Below are 21,425 nucleotides of genomic sequence, written 5' to 3'. Positions count from 1 at the left end.
GTGTCTTGTGAAAAAATTGGAACGACTGCAACAGCTCCTACAACATTTCTGCGGACAACTTCCCAGGGCTGTGCAGAGCGGCCGTGGTACTGCAAGAAGCACAGGCTGGGAAGAACACTGTCTAGACACTTTGTTTTGTGTTGCCTAGGCTGGAGGTGACCATTCTGCACGAGTACCTGGGCCCCAGAGCGTACCAAGTCGACGCGTGGTGCACAGCCAAAGACATCAAAGAGCTCATCTTCAAAGACACTGGTTATCCGACTGCTGAGCAAAGACTCTTTTTTGAGACGAAAGAGGTAAAATGACCACGGTTTATGTAAATAATTATCTGGATTAAAAATAACCAGAGCCATGGAAAGCTCGTGTAAGGAAAACACACACTGCCTTTTTTATGGGCACATAAACACACCAAGCAGCTTGCAAAAATACATTCTTGTGCTTTTATGGTGTCTGTCAAACATACAGAATTACATGTTTCATCTATTAAAAATGGTCAAGCATTTTCACGCCAGTAGTTGTGACCGGCATGTCAGCACAGGCCGGTGTGGTTATGATGAACGTGACAGCATGGGTCCTCTGCTGGTGCTGAGCAGCCTGATTGGCATTTGTGGGTTTGGAAAAGTACATTGCTACATCAGCATTTACTGAACAGTATAACTGATATTGCAGATTGAAGTATGTCAGAATAAATAAACCGACAGTACGACTCCTACATATATCCGTTCCTCCATTCTTAAAACAATTTAAGTATTCATTAACACATACCATCATCTCCACGGCCTTATGGAAGTGCATAAATTCAGCAGCATTGATTCAGCACAAGAAAAAATCTGGACGTTCACTGTCTCTCATCAGCAGGGTAAGGCTTGCTTGAACCTTGCCTTGTGAACTGCCAAATGTTTATAGGTATGGACCCTCTCTGTTAGAAATGGATCGTAGTTTGATGCAAAACTCAATGATACACAATACAACATTTTCAATCGCGACATTGTGGACAATTTTGATTTAAAGCTTTCATGACTGCAGGGATTCATATTCTTGGTTCTTTCGGTAAAGTCACGTAGAAGGGATTATTTGATTATTTCCCTTCTACGTGACTTTACCGAAAGAACCATAAATATTGTGGACAATGTAAATAACAACAAATTAAAGATAGAATTACGGCGGTCAGTTCTGACATGCCCATGATTATTTATTTGGTTTATATAGATGGTGAAGATGCTTGTAAATGACATCGCACGTGTATTTGCTTTTTCTCTGTTTCACATTTCTCTTGGCTGAAGGTTCCAGATTTCGTCGCAGTTTCTACTGTGGCCAAGGACAGGACGCCCACGTTGACCCTACAGGGCCGCGGCCTTCTTGGCGCAGGTGGAGCTACACACCTGCCTACCTGTGTAACTGCATATCTGTCTGCTCACCTACCCACTTACCCATCTGCCTTCCTTCGTCACGTAATCTCCCAGCTGCCTTGCGTTAACCCGCTCAGCTGCCCAGTCCTCCGTCGTTAACCATCACTTCATCCACCTGGCCACGGCAAACCCTTCTCGCTTCGTCTCGCTTCCTCTCGAGAATATTGCAGAATTCTCCGGCAAAAACATTACTAAGCTGCAGCGTCTCGATTTAAAGCTTTCGTGACTGCAGGGATTCATCTTCTTGGTTCTTTCAATAAAGTCACGTAGAAGGGAAAAAATAAAGTAAAAAAATAAATAAATAAAAAACATTATAAAATAATTCTCACGACGTTTCGGCCACAACGCAAGCAGCCGTCCTCAGGTGAAGAACAGGTCTGTCGGAAAGACAGCGTCTGAATGGGCACTACCACGCTTGGCAGCGTATATTTAAGCTGGGTTATTTCCCTTCTACGTGACTTTACCGAAAGAACCAAGAAGCTGCAGCATGTACAAAATTCTATGGCACGTGTCGTAACGGGTACTGCAAGATCCGACCATGTCTGCCCAGCGCTTGCCGACCTGCATTGGGCCGAACGAATACATTGTAAGGTCGCACTCATTGCATATAAGGTGCTTGCCACAAATGAACCACAATACGTCGCTGATCTCGTCAAGGAGCATAAACCGTCATCACGCGAACTCAGGTCATCCTCGCAGCAGCGGCTTTTGGCTGGCCATCGAACAAAAACGGTCACTGCATCGCGCGCTTTCAGATGCGCTTCTGCGGCTGTCTGGAACCCTCTTGCTTCCGATATTAGAAAGCCACTGGAGCTATGCACTTTTAAATCTAGAATGAGAACTAATTTCTTTAGAAGTGCTTTTTGTGTTCAGTTTGTCCTTCCCCTGCACCTCCGATTAGCACGGTTGGCTACATCCGGTGCGACAGAAGTTCTAGATACATACTTCTCCTTTTTCACCCATCCCTGTCATGTATTTAGGTGTAAGCAGGACAGGTGGCTCAGCGCTAGAGCGAGCAACTCACAATTGGATGGTTGCATATTCTTGGCTCTTTCGGTAAAATTACGTAGATAGAAACTATTTTTTTTTATGTAATAAAAATATTTGTTAAAAAATAAATTGGAAATAAATCGTGATTTGAAGCTTGAAAATAATAAAAGCAAAAAATCCACTATGTTTCAATCGCAACAAAGCGGTCTTCATCAGGCGGGGGCTAACTCACCATCTCTCTAGGTTCAATAAATGGGTACCAAATTTTTATTTAAAGCTTTCGTGACTACAGGGATTCATATTCTTGGTTTTTTCGGTAAAGTCACGTAGAAGGGGGAAATAAATAAATATATAACTATTACAATTCTCACGACGTTTCGACTGATGATTGCTTGTGTTGCAGTCGAAACGTCGTGAGAATTTTTATAGTTTTATATATTTATATATATTATTTTATTATTTCCCTTCTACGTTAGTTTACCGAAAGAACCATTAAATGGGTACCACTTTGTGGAGAAGTTGGAACGTGGTATTTCCCCCACTGGCTCAGGGCTGTAAGTGGGAGATGAGCATCGCCTTGATGCTTTTTTGAGCAGAAAATCCCTCTGACGTCATGTTTATGTGTGGCGCTGCATGCGCGTACTGTACATAATGGATTTTTTACTCATGTTCGTGTCTCATTGAAACAAAAGGGAGGTTTGGGCAGTCAACCCCTCCTCTGGTGGACTTCCTCAAGGACATTCTGCGCAGATACCCAGATGGTGGCCAGATCCTAAAGGTAGATTTTTTTTAATGAAAAACAGTCAAAATGTATTTGACAGATTTAATTTTCATTTTGAAATCATTATGTTAATGATATTGTATTCAAAAGCTCTTTGAAACGTATTTTTAACTGTGTTAGTTACCATGTTAATGTGTGATTGTAAAACGTCTCGAATTTTAATCAGGAACTGATTCAGAATTCCGAAGATGCCGGAGCAACGGAGGTGAGGTTTCTGTTCGATGAGAAATCCTTCGGAACCGACTCTCTTCACTCGAGTGAATTTGCAGCGTTTCAAGGTACACGCCCTACTCTACGTGCTCCACGCAGAGCAGCAAACACTTGCTCGCAATTATTCGTCAGATCGATCCGCATGCACACACTTAATCATCATCAGCCATGATTGATCCACGGCTGGATGAAGGCCTCTCCTAGCTGCCACCAGGTCTCACCATCCTGCAACACAACAATTCGTCCAGCACCTCCACATGACCTGGTCTCATTGCTCCGTCTGCTAGGTGTGCGTCCTTTAGTACCCGCTCAATTCCTTGGCTGCCACTTGGCTATTATTCTTAACTCTGTATCCTGTCCTCCGATTAGCACGGATGGCTATGTACGCTGCGAAAAAAGTTCAACATGCATACATACAAGCCCATGTACTTTACTTAATGGTTTCGGTGAGGTCATTAACCTCCGTAAGTTCTCTAACCCCCGTGTTCCTCTCTCTTTTTCTGCGTAAATCAAAGCGCTCGTCTCTGGAGGCTTTTTTGCTCACTCTTTGTTTGTCATTTATTTTCCGTTTACAACCACGTTCTTAAACCACGTGTCACTGCCGGAAGTATTGCGCGCAGATTGAAAACACCTCGTTACGTTACTTTTAATTATCAAGTTCAGTGTTAAGCTTTACATACACGCAGTATGCCTTAAATAGTGCAAAATATGTTTTTTTTATACTTTTACCTGCATTATCATTGCGTTCATGTTACAATTCTATATGTTGTGAAGAACCATTCTTTGCCAATGTTGTGTTTATCACTACAGGGCCTGCCTTGTACGTGTTCAATGATGCCGTGTTCACGGACGACGACTGGAGGGGTATCCAGGAAACTGCACGAAGCAGGAAGAAAGATGATCCCCTCAAAGTTGGGCGATTTGGAATTGGCTTCAACTCCGTCTACCACATCACAGGTGGACTACCGTAGCAGCCCAACACACGCGTCGATAACTATCTGTGTGCCATGTCCTGAAAGATGTGATCGATCATGATCTTCCATTAGGCTCTGTCCATTATATTACTTTAATAACACTTTGGTTGATACTGCTATGAGACCTCCTTTACTTTGGTTGATGTTTGGTTATTGTTCCTTTTTCATCGCACGTAAAAAAGAGGGCAGTTTTTCCTTGTTATAAAACATTTTACTTTTCAAGCCCACGGTGTTAATTACTAATGTCCACCGTTTCTGCTCGACAGATTTCCCCAGCATCTTGAGCGGAGCCCAGCTCGGAATGCTGGACCCACACGAACGCCTCTTTGGGCCCCACGAATCTGGAATGAGTTGGCATCTCAAATCCGACCAAAAAGAGATCGCAAAATTTCCAGACCACGTTAGCCCCTATTGTGACATTTTCGGTTGTTCCCTCGCCACGTTTAATGCCGGATATTTCAAAGGCACCATCTTTCGCTTCCCACTCCGGACGGCTCCCTCTCTTTTAAGCAGTACCATCTACACTAAGGAGAAGGTTTTGGAATTATTCAACTCCTTTCAAGCAGACGCAGACACAGTTTTGCTCTTTTTAAAGAATGTCCAAATGATATCTGTACACTTGCGGACAGCGGACGGCAATGAAAAGGCTTTGTTTAAAGTGAAGGCCACAGAGAGCCCAGAAAGCCGACGCTGGCGTCTGCAAGGCTTGAACGCCGCCTTTGGCCAATATTTGCACAAACGACAAACTCGGGCCGTAACGTCACTGTCATACCCCCTCGTCATTGGCGTAGAAGAGAGCACGCCCAGTGGGGTACGGCTTAGCGAAACGTCCTGGCTCGTGGCCAGCAGTATTGCTGGAAGAGGCTTGTCCAAGGAGCTGGACAGCCTCTCCGATGACCTCAAGTACCTCCCGATGGTCGAGATGGCAGTACTGACCGCCGGTGGGAGCGAGAGCGATGAAGGCGCCGTTGCTGCTTTTGTCGGAAGAACGTTTTGCTTTCTCCCTCTGCCTCCTGGAGAAGAGAGCAAGACTGGGCTTCCAGTTCATGTCAATGGCTACTTTGGGTTGACAGATAATCGCAGAAGCATTCGGTGGAGAGAAATTGATCAGTATCGGGATCCTGCGGCTTGGTGGAATGATCTCCTCGTCAAAAATGTGGTACCCAAAGCGTACGCCACTTTGATCTTGGAGGCAATTAAGAAGGCGCAAGAGCAGGGCAAAGCCAAGCCCATAGACCCAGATAAAGTCTACAACGTCTGGCCAGACGTGGAGAAAATGCAAGTTCATTGGAAGCCCATTTTAGAGCCCTTCTTCAGTGAGCTTTTTCAAAAGCCTGTGGTGCTTTCCATGAGCGGAAAGTGGATTAAGATAACGGACGGGGTCTTCTTTGAAAGCGGCCAAAAAGGTGACTCGATGCAAGCTGTTCTCGGCTATTTAAATCGCGCAGGCGTGCCGGTAGTCGTGGCTCCACCGAATATCTGTAGAGTGATTGAGAAGTACAGTCCGGATGCCCCCATCCGTACCGTGAGCGCCGCACTGCTCCGGCACACGCTGCGCACGAGCAGGGTCACGGTGAGCGATGACGACAGGCTGCCGCTGCTCGGCTACGTGCTGTCCGACGGCAACTACAGCGATCTGCACGGCCTGACACTGGTGCCTCTGCAAGATGGTTCTTTCGCGTCGTTTATCCCCAGCCGGAATGAGGAGCTGCCGATCTACATCCCGTCAGAAGAGCATCCCCGGTTAGTTCTCGTATCTAGGCTAATTTCAGTGTATAGAAGCAACATGTCAGCCATTCTCTCAGCTGGATGCGGATGTAAGGGTGGCTTTGTAAAACACTGGGTATGTGGATTATTGTCACCTGAAGCATATAAGGTCTGTTAAGTGCAGAAGTAATGTTAAAGATATTCACTCCGGTATAATCTTCATTTACACCGACCACACCGTGCATGTAAAACCACCGGGTGTCAAAAGTTATAGAGTCCATCAACAGGCAGATTCAAAAACATTTTGAAATGCGTTTTATGATTTGGTGGCCACTGATAAGGCTCCCAAGAAAGTCTGTCCTAATAGCACCCATGAGGTGTTCTGCCCTTTTGAAGGCCTTTGTGAAATGAGAGTCGTTAGCAATATTATGGAGGTTTTCGAGCGTGTTTGAATGTCGGCGTTTCCAGAAAATGTAACAATATTGGGTCAGTATTTGTATTGGCTCTCGGAGCACGGCCCCTATTTTTGCAATCTTTTGGACTATTGAGACCTCTTGGATGGATAATGAATGTGTTAATGAACCAATATCACAATCATACCTCAGTTCCTCAAGTATGTTGTTCATTTAATCGGTTATCTCCACTTTGATTGTAAAAACATTAATCATCGTCATTATCAGCCACGATCGATCCACTGCTTGATAAAGGTCTTCCCAAACCACTGCCACATCTCACGAACCTGAGATGTAGCAATCTATCCAGCACATGAACTGATCTCGCTCCATCTCCTTGGTGGACTTGCTCTTGAACGTGTTCCATTCCCTGCCTGCCACTCCGTTATTATTCTTGACCATTGACCATCGTCCCTGCCCAAGCCCGTGTACTTTTCTTAATAGTTTGGATGATGTGCATGTGTTCTAATGAAAAAACATTTCGACAGAAATATAAAACGTTTACTATTTTCATAATGTGGCATTAGGATTTGTAATATACATTATATATTTAAAAAATGGTCATTCAATAAACGTTTTTCTTTTTTTTACATGACAGGAAACTGTTCTATGGAATGGACGCCAGATTTATATCGGACAATCTCAGCGAGTTGACAAGACAAGCCCTCATTAAGCTGGCTGAGAGCTCGAAGCAAGGTAAGGATAATTTACCAAATCCTCATGAGTCTGTTGCCTCGGATAAAGTGTAATGCTATTTACACTATGAGATCACCTTTACCAGTGGCAAAATATAGTAATATGTTTTTTACCCTTTCAACTGGTACAAAATTGACACCTTTATACAAGGGATCATGTTTGCAATAATCACAACACAAGCAGTCAAAATGCAACAAAAAGAAACAACTCTGATAATGATAAAGATATGCACTGTCCTTGAAGTTGTACGCCTTTTGGCATCATCTGGTCCAACACCAATGGAGACTAGGCTCTAAGAAAAGCTGTCTCGGGTGTGGACCAATCAACTTCAAGGACAGTGCATATCATTATCAGAGTTGTTTATTTTTGTTTGCATTTTGACTTCTTGTGTTGTGGTTATTGCAAACATGATCCCTTGTATAAAGGTGTCAGTTTTGTACCAGTTGAAAGGGTAAAACAACCTATTACTGTAATGCTATTGTTTGTTTAGCTTCAACGTGGGCAACGTAACACGTGAGTTTATTATTTATAAATGTGGCCACGTTCTGTACTTCAGTGCATGCACGTATAACTAAAAAAGGGGGGGCGGGGAGCCAATTTCTGAGACGGACGATGGAATGGTCTCCACGAGTCCAGATCTTGGAGGTGGCCGCGTGTTGGCTGTCCAGCAGCTACGGAACCTGCTGGAGGTCGTAAGCGTTTGGAGCGAAGGTGCAGTGGCATCGCCAGCTTTTGCCATGTTGATGTCTCCATCACGATATTTTATAATGCGGCCGTATCACCGCTGTGAGAGTGGTATTTTAAAGTGACAGCATTGTTAAGTAATTTATGAACATTGGAAAAGTATATTGCTGTTCTAGATTTGAAGTTTTCGTGACTGCAAGGATCCAATCTTTGGTTCTTTTGGTAAAGTCACGTAGGTGAAAATAAAAATTAGAACAAGAATAACTAAATTAAATCACTTTTAGTTATTTTTATTCTTATTTTTTACATATTTTTTTTCACCTACGTGACTTTACCGAAAGAACCAAAGAGTATATTGCTCTTGTATAATAATGCGTTCAGACACGTCTTGACAAAAGTATGAGCAAATGTGTGTTTCAAGACAAGAATACGACAGGTTTCCGATGGTGCTTGCCATTTTGCAGGAGAGTTGGTGTCACGGCTCCGGACAATGACATCGGACAATGCGGTGACGCTCCTGACGGACATCATGGGGAGAATGTTTCCTGGTAAAGATCTCTCGGTGACGTGGTGTCCCGGAGATAGCACCAAGAAGCACCCACCACACGTTTGGCTGACTGACGTGTGGCGGTACCTTTACCATAAATTTGCCCTCGACTTGAACGCATTTGAAAATCTGCCTTTAATCCCACGTAAACCCATTCGCGCTGAGGATAGTTCCGTCACTCTGTTCCGCCTGGTCAAAAACTCGGTGCTCGTGCTGAGAGAGGAGAAAGAGGTGCGTCTGCCTGAGCTCGTCGCAGAAACCGTGGAGCAGGTGGGTGGGGTGGTCATAGCCGAGTTGGATCCGTGTCTCCATCACCCGCTGCTCAAGGACTACCTCCTGTCCCCTTTGCCAGCCATGATCCTCCACGTGTTCGCTAGAGTGGGCGTGGAACAAGCGTGCCGCGTCCTGGAAACTACGACGCCTGACAGAAAGATCGCTTTGCGACAGTTTTTGGCCGGATTAATGCACGTCACGGAGCAGGAGCATCACGTGCTTGTTCGGTTGCCGATATTTAAGAAGCTGAGCCTCGCGGAGGCAAACGACAGTGAGTGCTTTACAAAATTGGATGGCGCAAAGGTGCTGCATCACTCGGCCCGGCTGCCGGGCAACGTACCACTCTCGCAGTCGCTCGTGGATTGCTGCGACGAAGCCACGATGCGCATAACCAGCATGGTCCACGTGCCGCAGCTCACAACCACCCAGTGTCTTGGCTTCATGTTTCAGGACATTGAGAGTGGATTTTATGGATTGCCTCAGGCTACAGACATTATGATTTGGGTTCTTAGCAGTCTCGCGTATCTAAGAGCAGAAAAGCCCGCTGTTATCAGCGAGATAGCCAGCCTTCACTTTCTCAGCGGGCCGAGCGGCGTTCTGCTACGTCCCTGTGATCTGTTTGATCCCGAGCAAGAAAGCCTTAAGATGCTACTGGTTGGGCAGGAGGAGTTGTTTCCCTCCACACACTTCTCGTCGCCAGATATCCTCCATGCACTGAGGCAAGTGGGATTGAAGGGAGAGGAACATTTGAGCGAAGGAGACCTCATTCAGGTGGCTAGAAAGGTCGAAGAGCTGTGGGGAAAGGGCAGCTTAGACTATGCTACCTTACTTAAAAAGACACAAAACCTGATGCACATATTAAAAAAACGTAACCTAAAGAATATAATGAATTCAGATGAAGCTGAAAAGGCATTAAAAATGCTTAAGTGGATTCCAGCTTTGCGATCGAGACCAAATAATTACCCAGCTTCCCTGTGCTGGAAGGGGGAGGCCGAGTGTTTCTACTCGCCCAACGATGTCTGTGTCTCGCACCACGCCAGCGTGGTGGGGTCGTCGCTGCCCGTTGTGGAAGTCGAGTGCGAGCGTGTGGGAGAGTTCCTCGGATTTTACCGCGAGCCCTCCGTAAATCACGTCACCGAGCACTTAAAAACGGTCGTCGATTGGTACTCGTCGACATCGTTTTCAGAAGGAGAAGGGTATCTGTTTCAGCACATGTTGCTTGAAGTTTACAAGTACATGCAAAAGCACCTGCAGACGGACGGAGATGTATTCCTGCGGCTTGACTTCCCCTGGGTTTGGACGAACACGTGTTTCTGCATCCCAACGGAGGTGAGCCTCTCCCGCGCACAGGAGCTGGACTTGAAGCCGTATTGCTACACACTTCCAAAGTCCCTCGGTAACTTCAAAGATCTGTTTACATTTTGTGGTTGCCTATTGGAAATCACGCCTGTTCAGATCGTGGATGTTTTAAAGAAAATTAAAGAAAACAGTGAAAAACCGAATGTGACCGACATTGCCAAAACTGACCTTCAGCTTGCCCTGAATATTATTCGATGGCTTCACCAAAACCATATACATGTAAGTGAAGACATTCCAATACCAATACAGCAAACTTGCAATGATGCACTTGAAACACTTTGCATGAAAGAGATTCATGGCTGCACCTACTGTGACATCAAAGTGGAAGATTTGCAGGAACTGTTGGACGACAGCAATGAACCAATTTATCTGGCTCACGAAGACATCTCAATGAAAACTGCAGAGTGGCTGAACATCCCTTGCCTCAGTACACGCCTCATTGACCCAGAAAATTTGGGCTTTGAACAGTCTGGACAGCAGGAGCCGCTCACCGTGAGGATTCAGAACATTCTGCAGGAGTACCCTACGGTGTCGGACACATTCAAGGAGCTCACACAGAATGCGGATGATGCAGGAGCAACAGAATGCAGTTTCTTGGTTGATTTACGAAAGAATTTGGACATAAAAGACAACCTGCTGGACTCGGGAATGGCTGTTTGTCATGGTCCAGCTCTATGGGCATTTAACAATGCTATCTTCACAGATGAAGATTTTACAAACATCACGAAGTTAGGCCACTCCCTAAAAAATGAGCAAATTGAAAAGGTAGGGAAATTTGGACTTGGGTTTAACTCGGTTTACCACATCACTGATATACCGATATTTATGAGCAGACAATACATGGTCATGTTCGATCCCAACATCACTCATCTTGGGAAGCACATCCGAGACAAGTCCAATCCCGGTATCAAGGTGAACTGGGTAAAGCAACACAAAAGACTGCAGAAATTCCCAAACCAGTTCAAGCCATTTGTGAACGTGTTTAATTGTGAGCTTCCTTTGCTCAGAAGTGCTCCGTATGAATACCAGGGCACGCTGTTCAGATTATCTTTCCGAACAGAGCAGGAGGCAGCCACAAGCCAGATTAGCAACACCTACTACAGTCTGACGGATGCCCTCTCATTCATTGACGAATTTAGGAACAGCAGCTACAGGCTGATTATTTTCACACAAAATGTAACAACGATGCGATTGAAATTCATCAAAGGCGAGTCAGAGGATCCCAAGCAAGCCAGAGATGTGGTTCTCTTGAACAAAAAGGTATGCGCCTCAAAAGTAGGCTCCTGTACACATAACATCCTGTTAGAGTCTGCAAAAGTAATGAAGGTGATTCTGTCAGGCAAGCAGCAGGCATTTCCCTTGCCCAAGTGCTCGAGTATTATCAGCATCAATATCGAGGAGTCTGAAATGCCAGACGGACAGATCGCAGATGTTCAACACAGAGTTGCAGCCAATGAAAATGCATCTTATTTTGAAATAACATCGCAAACAGGGGAAAGAGCAAACGGTGTTGTTGCCGCGCAGACATCCGTGAAGAGATCGCATTGGCTCCTTCACTCGTGTTTTGTTGATGGCGAAGCTCTTGATTTTTGTCTAAAGGAAGAAGGAAAGAAACTGGGCTTGCTGCCCTGTGGTGGCATTGCCGTTCCTTTAGAAGCAACAGTTGATGGCTGCTGGAAAATCCAGCAGAACGCATCTCCTCTGGGTGAGGTTTTTTGTTACCTTCCAATCAAAATTAAAACGGGACTGCCGGTGCATGTGAATGGCTGCTTTGCAGTGTCTTCAAACCGCAAAGAAATATGGAAACTAGACTTGAAAGGTCAATGGAATACGCTGTTCATGAGAAGTGTCATTGTGATGGCGTACATAAACACGCTGAATATTTTACGCCGAATGTCCATAGAAGGAGAGTTGATTGATTACATCTATCATGCCATCTGGCCGGACCCTGGCACCGTCCACAATGACTTCTCAGCCATTTGCAGTGGCTTTTACAAAGCTTTGGTCTGTGGAAAACTGAGCTCGTCAGAGGTGTTTTTTGATGGCAACAGTTGGTTCCCCTTGTGTAATGCAAGGTTTCTGGACAACCGACTCCTTCAAAAACAAGTTGTAGGCCAAGCAGCCTTCAAAGTATTTGCCAAGTACTTGCAAAATTCCCAAACTGAGCCTGTGCATGCAGTAATGTTGCCATCCTGGGTGGAAGCAGCATTTGAAAAAGCCGATTGCCTGCAAGCCATTGCGATGAGAACATTCACGGAAAATAAGTTCTTTAAAGAAATCTTCATTCCAAATATAAAGGAAATCCATCAGGATTTGCGCGACCCGCTTGTGCTGCACGTGTTGGATGAGCTCCTCGACACGTTCAAGGAAGTCTTGAGCAAGATTCCTTGCATCCCTTGCACTGCAAAAGATCTGTGTCTTGCCATCCCATCCCAGCTCGTACACCCGCAGGGTAAGGCATCTCGGTTGTTTGATGAGGAAGACGGTAGGTTCCCCAGTGGTACCACTGCAGACTATTTAGAACCCACGAGACTCCTGAAGCTCGAGTCCTTGGGAATGGTCAAGGACCATGTTTCTTGGCCAGATCTGATGGAGAGAGCCCAGTCTGTGCAGGGTCTGACTGCACAATGTCCTGTCAAGGCCCGTCAGAGGGCAAGCATCCTGCTGACTTTAATGGGCGAGGCATTGCAAAGAGGTGATGGGGTTGACTGTGAAACGATACAAAAACTTAGAGAGACGGCATTTATTCCATGCCTCGTGAAGCCAGATGTTGTTGGATTGTCATGGAAAGGCAGTGAGTTTTCACCCAATACCCTGTTCAGTCCAAACCAACTCTTCTCAATAGAACAGCAGAACTTGGTGTGTCTGCTTCATCCAATAGTAGATGAAAGCATTGAGAAGGGATGCGGTTCAATCTCTGCGGCTGTTAAGGAGCTTCTTGGGCTTCAAAAGAAGCCATCTGTTCAAACCGTCATTGCTCAATTAAAAGCAGCTACCAAGATACAAGTCAATATTACTTCTGATCATGAAGATATTTGTTACTCGTGTTACAGATTCCTGAATGAAAGTTTGGCTGCTCAAGAAAATACAAAATCGTTAGTTATTGAAGAGTTGCGTCAACACAACATTACTTTAGTAGATAACTGCTTTGTGTCTCCTTCAAAAGTTGCATTCAACTTGGACTTTTCAGCATGCCCGTACTTATTCCAGCTTCCAACAAAGCTGCGGAAGGAATATAGTGAACTTTTTAAAATCATCGGTGTCAAAGATGAATTTTCGGTGTCTGATTTTACAAGTGTGCTGGATGACCTAAAAAAGAAATATGGTCAAGAGAGTCTGGAGGAAGAAGATTTTCATCTCTGCAGACGGATTGTCACGGAAGGAATCTGGAGCCTTGTGAAAGAGCAAGACCAGAGTGTCTGTGCTCATACCTGCAGTCACATGTTTCTTCCAGACACAAATAGACAGTTGATTCCTGTCGACAACTTGTGCTACAATGATTGCCCCTGGATAACCGTGAAAGACTCTGCAGTGAAATATTGCCACCAGGAAATCCCGAGAGAAATAGCCGTCAGACTCGGGGCCGTGCCGAAGCGTCACAAGGCACTAGAGAAGTATGCCTCCAGTGTTGATTTCTCCAATTTGGGAAGCGAGTTTGGACAAAAAGAAAAACTAACCAGTCGAATCAAGAGCATTTTAAATGCCTACCCCTCTGAAAAGGAGATGCTGAAAGAACTTTTACAAAATGCCGATGACGCAAAAGCGTCCGAGATTCACTTCATTTGGGACCCAAGGGAGCACTCAAAAGATCGGATTTTTGATGAGAAATGGGGCAGCCTGCAGGGAGCCGCTCTATGTGTGTACAACAACCAGCCCTTCACAGAAGACGATATTAAAGGCATCCAGCACATTGGGAAAGGCACAAAGGGAGGAAACCCCAGTAAGACGGGTCAGTATGGAATCGGTTTCAATTCTGTGTATCATATCACCGATTGTCCAATGCTGCTCTCCAACAATGACACGTTGTGCATATTTGATCCCCATGCCAGGTTTGCACCGGGTGCCTCTTCGATTAGCCCAGGGAGAATGTTTAGAAACATTGACGAAGATTTTAAAGCCCAGTTCTCTGATGTTCTCAATCCCTTTTTGGGGGATACTTTTCCGCACGAAAATGCGACGATGTTCCGTTTTCCAATACGCAATTTTGATATGGCCAGGAAATCTGAAATCAACCAAACCCCAACGTCAGACCGTATGGTTCACAATTTGTTGGACAAGATAAGGGCCGATGGGGCTGAGCTTTTGCTGTTTTTAAACCACATCGAAAAAATTTCCATCTGTGAAATTGATAAAGTGACTGGTGCAACGGCAAGCTTATATTCTGTCGAAGTAAAGTTAACCGAAGAGGAACGCAAAAAACGAAAACAATTCTACGCAAGTATCCATGACGCCATCGGCAGGAGGCGGCAGCTGAGCCAGATATCGGTGCAGGTGGTGACGTATTTGATGGACATTGCCGATTCTGACGGAAACGCAACATCGTGGATGATCTGTAACAGAATTGGATTTTCAGATGTTGACAAATTGTCACAAGACCTTCTTGCTGCACACCGGAATGAGGACATCTCCCTACTGCCCCGTGGAGGTGTTGCAGCCTGTATAAGCCACAACTATAAAAAGCCTCACCGGGCCTTCTGCTTTCTCCCACTGTCACTCGAGACTGGCCTCCCAGTGCATGTCAATGGACACTTTGCTCTCGATTCCTCCAGGAGAAACCTGTGGAGGGATGACAATGGCATTGGTGTCCGCAGCTATTGGAACTCTGCCCTGATGACCAAACTCATATCACCGGCGTATGTTGAGCTCCTCCTTCAGTTGCGAGAACACTATTTTAAATCAAATGCCTCTTTCATCACAGTCTTGGCCAACATTTCCCATCACAATCTGCAAGATTTGGTGCAAAAATACTTGTATTTTTTCCCGCTCAGTAAAGTGGCGATACAGCCTGACTGGCATCGCTTGCTGACCTCGGTTTACAGAGCAATACACGTCGACACGAAGCCGCTTTTGCCAGTTGTCAGGGAATGCAAATCCGAGAGTGCACGGCAAGGCACCGAGACGCACACAACTTACACGATTACATGGACGTCCACCTCCAGTCCCATGAAGGATAAGCCTTTTTTTGACAATTTATTGCAAGATGAATTGCAGGCGGCTCGGAATATCGAATACAATTTGACAATCAGGAAAGCCATCGCAGAAAACGTATTTAAATTAAAGGAGCTCCTACTGGAAATAGGATTCAACTTGGTGTTCATGTCGGATGAAAGCAGCTGTGTGTATCACTGCTTCCGAGAAGCAGGCGTTCCGGTTCACTTTGTTACCCCGAAAGATGTACGTGGATTTCTCTTGACGTTTTCAACAAAAGATACCATTTGCCAGATTGGGAAGCTGCCCTGTCAGTTGAGTCAGTCAAAAATAAACAGTTTTCAGAACTTGAAAATCCTTGTGGATTACTGCCTTAAAGACGCAGAGGAAAATGACATCATTCTCGAGGGCCTTCCCCTCTTGGTCACGCTCGATGATGTGTTGCAGGTGTTCGATGGCAGAAAATCGAAATTTCTGTCATCGTATCATGAGCTTGTGCCCTCACGTAAGGATATATTCATGCACACAATGTATTCTAAGTATCAGGACAGGCTCTTAAACAGCGGAGTGGCCAAAACGTTTGACATTGACAGCTTTGCGGAGCTACTCCCTGCGGTGCTGGCGCGTGAATACCGCAGCAGGAGCCCGGTGAAATGGAAAGATACATTCGCGAGCGAAGCGTGGCTTCGGCGATGCTGGCAATTCATTGCGTCTTTGGTGTCAAAAGATGCAGACACAGCAGATGGAAACACGGTGTTCGACAAGGCCATTGCCACGCTCAAAGAGTGGACGTTACTTCCCGCTGTTACGTTTACAATCTCGAGTGTGGGAACTTTGGTACAAAAAGACAATATTTTGGTGCCATTGAATCTGATTCACGCTGTGATATTTCCTCACAGCCACAACGATCGCCTCTTTTCAGCACTCATGAAGGCTGGTTCTCTGCAGCTTATGCTGCCAAAAATTGCATCCCATGATAACCATCTGACACTGATTTTTTCAAAATATACGGCAAACATCGAGAACCCTTCCAGCATATTAAACTTACTTAGTTATATGCTGAAGACCTCTGGCTTCCAAAACAACCTAGAGGAACACGACCATGAAACCCTTCTTATGTACTTCAATAGAAACATAAAGAAAGTCACAAATCCAGATGACCTGCAGGTGTTGCGAATGTTGCCTTGTTATAAGACCATAGATGGCAATTTTGTTAATTTGCACAAATACAGGTCATGCTACGTGCTGACCAAAACAATTCCCTCGGCCGAGATGGATGTATGGACCAAATCGACCGCTGCCATATTCATTCAAGATAATCCCCAGTTACAAGAGTTGTTTACGTACTTGGGATTCACACAGGTTGACGACTTGGACGTCTATGTGAAATACATTCTTCCCAAGTTCGATAGCCTTACTTTTAAAGCAAAGCTGCGGCATGTGATTTACCTGAAAAAACGTATCAAGTCATTGGAAGAAAATAAAGCGTTGCAAGAGAAGATATGTTCCAAACTCGAGGGCCTGGCTTTCATCCCAGACACCGATGGCCGTCTCAGGCCAGCAAAGCACTTCTTTGACAAAAAAACAAAGATATACGATGTCATGCTACCAGAACGGTCATTCATTCCTGATGAGTTCTTCACTACATTGGAAGAATTGGAAAGCCCCACCAACCAACAAGTCTATCAGTTATCATGGCATAAGTTCCTGAAACAAATTGGACTCAAACACGAATTGTCTCAGCAGCAGCTGATATTTTTTTCCCGCGACATTTCAAATCGATCTCAAACAGAGCAGTGGTCGTTTGAGAAACTCAAGAAGACAGTGGACACCTTTTTAGATCACATTTTCACTGAACGTGATGATCTTTTTAACGGGAGTTTCTTAAGAGACTTGTCGATAATCGCTTTCATGTATCCAGAGAGAGCACCGCCTGACTTGCTGAAACTTCACCCGCAGTTCCAGGAAACCAAGGGCACGTTGCCCCTCATTCGCTTTAGCCACTCCCAGGTGAATCCCAAGATGAAGGGGCTGGATTCCATGCAGTTACTGTGGAGTGCCTCGCCCTTGCTCCCCGAGAAGGCTTGCCCCACCTCCATTAGGGAGCAGAAGCAATGCAATGCGGAGAAAGGGCCGAAACAACTGGAAGAGCTTTTCACTACGTTGAATGTAAGCCTATTTCCACCCATTGAAAAAGTAATCGTCCACTGCAAAAACATCTGCTCTGTTGCACCTGTGGATGAATTCACACTCAGGACGAGAGCTGCCGTTTTAAAAAGTATTTACGGATTTTTGAACTCTCAGAAAGTGGATTTTCGCCATCAGCTGAGAGGTGTTCCTCTCGTTTTAGTGGATGAAGGGAGAAAATTAGTAAAACCGGACGAGGTTGTAATAAACCTAGAGAATGAAGCGGACTTTAAGCCATATCTCCACAAACTTCCCTTGGAGCTCGGGGCCTTCCACCATCATTTTAAGTGTCTTGGAACAGAGGATAACGTTTCTGTGCGGCAGTATGTGGATGTTCTGTCGCGTATTTTCGTCAAGTCGAATGGGAAGCACTTGGAACCAAATGAGATGCGCACAGTAAAACGAGTTGTTTCGGGCCTCTTTAAGAATTTGCAGACGGACAGCGTGCGAATACGCACGGAGCTTGAAAACATCCGTGACCTAATGCTCTTCCTGCCCAGCGCGGATGGGAAACTGGTGAAGAGTGGCAGCTTAGTCTTTGACGATGCCCCCCATTATAAGAGCCGCATATTCGGTAGCAACATGGGAGTGCCGTTGCTGGTGGATCTTGGGCAGTGCTACCTCGGGAAAGATCACTCTGTGCACACGAAGATCGTCATGCTGCTCCCACTGAAACTCAGGCCGAGGCTCCTGAGTAGCATTCTGGAAGAGCACTTGGATGAAGATGACCCAAAGCCTTGCCACTATGGCAAGCTGTGCTCGCTGCAGGGACGATTGCAGCTGCTACTCTCCTCGGAGCAGTTCACAGCGGGACTGGTCAGGGTCATGAAACACGAGAGTGAAAATGCCTTCTTAGCAAACGAAGAAAGGGCACTGATGCTGTGCAAGGCCTTAAATGTGAGTCTAAGGGTATCCTGCTTTGAGAAACTGCAGACAACTCTTCGTCTGAAAGAGAACGAGATGATCCCAAAAAGTAAATGTGAAACACTGGCTTTTTTGAAAAAAACTAGCACCTCTTCAATCCATCTTTACGTTCAACATTCTGACTTTAAGGACATCAACTTCCTTCTCGCTTTGGCTATGACCATTAAGTCATCAGCAGACAATCTCATATCCGATACTTCATATTTGATTGCAATGCTTGGATGTATTGATATTTACCGGATAGCTGATAAACTTGATAGCCTCGGTGTTAAATATGATATAACTACTGAGCCATCAAAGATGGAGCTACCTCTTCCAGGAACTCCAATACCCAGAGAAATCCACCACCTTCTGCTTATGGATCCCACGAATGTGTTTTATCCAGGAGAGTATGTTGGCTACCTCGTTGACCCAGAAGGTAAAGAAAGTTCATTCTCATATCAGGCAACATACACGTATGCCGTCATCATTCAAGAGGTGGATGTAAGCCAAGAGGATGATTCTTTACTTACAAAGTCTTATCAGATCGATATTGGGTATAATGAGTATAAAGTTGTCAATTCTTTGGATCTGTACAAATTCCTACGTCATGGAGAAGGCATGCAAGACAGGGAGGAGAGTATGTTCAAAGAGAAATTGGGTAGTCACCGAAGGATGCCGGATGACACAAAACCGGAGGGCACAAAGAGGCATTCGCCCAAAGCGCAAGTACCCGACACAGAAAAGCCCATTTCCATCACTGACGTTTTATCAGACATCACCTTGGTGTTAGAGCAGGCGTGGAAAGGTCCTGAAGCAGAACGTAAAAAGGTTATTCGTAGGCTTTATCTAAAATGGCATCCGGACAAAAATGCAGACCATTTAGAAATCGCGAACGAGGTGTTTAAACACTTGCAGACTGAGATTAGAAGGCTGGAAACTGGAGCAATGGAGTCTAATAAAGATAAGTCTCAGAGACGTCCGTTTGGCTCCGCGCGATTTTATGCAGATAGTTTTTCCTTTGAGAAGTTTTTCAAATCCTGGAATCAGGAAGCAACGAGCCATTCGCAGGAGAAGCAGGGCTACCGCGAGAAGTTCTCTGCTTCTGCCCAGAGTGGGAGTCAGTCTGATCGGGCGTTTGTTCCACCAACGTCCAAGGTGGCAGGGAATCCCGTGGAAGCACTGAGATGGATAAGGCAAGCCAGGGCTAATCTCTCTGCAGCAAGGAACGATTTGCATCGAAATGCAAACGAGTGGCTCTGCTTTAAGTGTTACCAGGCTGTGAAGCTTGCGCTTATTGCTGTCGAGTACTGTGTCAGAGGACATGCGGACAAAGATGTCCACTTGCAACATCTGGCTCAGAAAGCGGAGGAGCAAAGCACATTGTTGTTGGGGCTAGCGAACGATGTGCTCACACTGGAGATGTTCGGCATAGACGGCTTGAAAACACAGTATCCAGATGTCCTTCCGTTTCCTCAAGTACCAAACGATCGATTCCCAACGGATGTTTCCCTCAAAGTGATTGAGATCACCGGCAGGATTATTATCAGGATTGAAAATTTTATTAGACAAAAAATCTAAATGTGTTTTAAATTGTTTCGACTGTGTGCTATATGTTATTTATTTTCCTGAATTCATCTAAAAATGTATCAGAGATTGTTTGTAAATTGTCGCGTAAGTTGCATACCTGCGATTATGAATTTTTAGTGTTGGGGTTTGTATTTTATTTGGCACATATAGTATTATTACCACGTGTTGTGTAATGCATTCCTTGCAAGTGCATTGGGTTTCGCCGCACACAAACTGAATATATATGGTCACTGTATACACGTGTCGTGAATGTCAAGCACAATGATGTTGGGGCATCCATTGTTTCTACACGATTGGGCAAAGCAGGTAAACACATCCATGAATGAGGAGCTGCTGTGCCTTATCAATAGAATCACCTGGATCGTATTTACTAATCAGCTATCACCACTCCCAGTTTACTGAAAGATTACCTGTGCATCCACTCGGATATGTTAAAGTGTAAATTAATTCTGTAAATATGGAATATAAATTTGACATGCATGTATTTTTGTACGTACATGAGAATTCTAGTTTGTTTTGGTTTACAACAATGCCTTGTTAAAAGAAATCAACTTCGACCGTGAACCCTTCCCCCTGGTGACTTTGGCATAGAACTCTCCTTGCCCTGGCGGGAATGGAACATCCCAGCGACAATTTAAAAGGGGAAGGAGAGGGGGGAGTACGAGGAGGGAATGTGTCGCCCGTTCTTGCAGAACCCAGTATGAATAGCCCGAAAAATGGGGGCACGTGGTAACCACTGCTCCCGGGAGAAAACATGACAAAACTTGGACATGGCGTTTGTTGTTTTATTTCTGGTTTTGTTTCGTTACATTATTGCCTCCCCTTTTGTTCAATGCCCCCCCCCCCCCCCCACCTTAAATGCACTGCTCCCGATCCTTACCCTGACCGCGGATGGGCAGCGCCCTCGATCGATCCTAACTTTTGAGGGTGTATTATGTCAAATTTGTTCCACGTTATCTGCTGTTTTTGTCCCCTCTTTTTGAAATCCACGTTGTGTTCTGGGTTTTTTAATGACAAGAACAAATGTATTAACAAAAATCTACGTTGGAACGGATTTCCCTCATAGCAGCAGCAACCTGTGTTAAATGAGGCATCACTTAAAACACATTTTAAATTGTGAGCGTGAATTCAAACCTTCCTATTGTTTTCCTTCCTTGCGGACGGAAACTGGCCTTCGCCGGTGACTAATGTTTTTGTAACGTAATATTTTCGTCTAATTTTATGTAAATCATTTAAATTCTACAAAAAACATTTTCGAACAGTCTGTAGTAAATCAAAGCCAAGTTATTTTTTTATCAGCTTTGCAGTGCAGTAATTGAGGGTCCATGCCAAGTGGGAGCCCTGGGGGTCTGTGCCCCCACTTCTGACCCTGATTTTGGGGTGCAGGGAACCACACCACTCATCTCCCCTACCTTGCCATGTCCTCTTGGTTAGATCCACCGAAGTAGAAAAGCCTTCAATCCATTCGCCTTCTTAGCCTGATTATCGCGGCTACCATGGCTACTGTTCCTGTGA

The 21,425-nt window shown here is 45.1% G+C and overlaps 1 protein-coding gene across 5 annotated transcripts in view; it reads left to right on the top strand.

Moving 5' to 3' along the window:
- SACS (sacsin molecular chaperone) overlaps positions 1-21,389 on the top strand; it is a 33,337-nt gene extending 11,948 nt beyond the window's left edge. For 4 of the 5 annotated variants that reach the window (XM_061563788.1, XM_061563790.1, XM_061563789.1 and 1 more), the window contains 8 exons: positions 149-296; positions 1,284-1,368; positions 3,092-3,177; positions 3,347-3,458; positions 4,201-4,347; positions 4,631-6,107; positions 7,122-7,219; positions 8,368-21,389. In XM_061563788.1, the coding sequence (XP_061419772.1) occupies positions 149-296; positions 1,284-1,368; positions 3,092-3,177; positions 3,347-3,458; positions 4,201-4,347; positions 4,631-6,107; positions 7,122-7,219; positions 8,368-19,901 (13,687 nt within the window). In that variant the 3' untranslated portion in view covers positions 19,902-21,389. Of the gene's footprint in view, positions 1-148; positions 297-1,283; positions 1,395-3,091; positions 3,178-3,346; positions 3,459-4,200; positions 4,348-4,630; positions 6,108-7,121; positions 7,220-8,367 lie in introns of those variants that run through there. The other variant, XM_061563792.1, reaches the window with a different exon arrangement.
- The last annotated feature ends 36 nt before the right edge of the window (positions 21,390-21,425 follow it).

Source organism: Lethenteron reissneri, chromosome 32, assembly GCF_015708825.2.
Source record: "Lethenteron reissneri isolate LAM-NWPU_2019-01 chromosome 32, ASM1570882v1, whole genome shotgun sequence".
NCBI classification, from domain to species: Eukaryota; Metazoa; Chordata; class Hyperoartia; order Petromyzontiformes; family Petromyzontidae; genus Lethenteron; species Lethenteron reissneri.
This window is presented reverse-complemented; position numbering and strand designations above follow the sequence as displayed.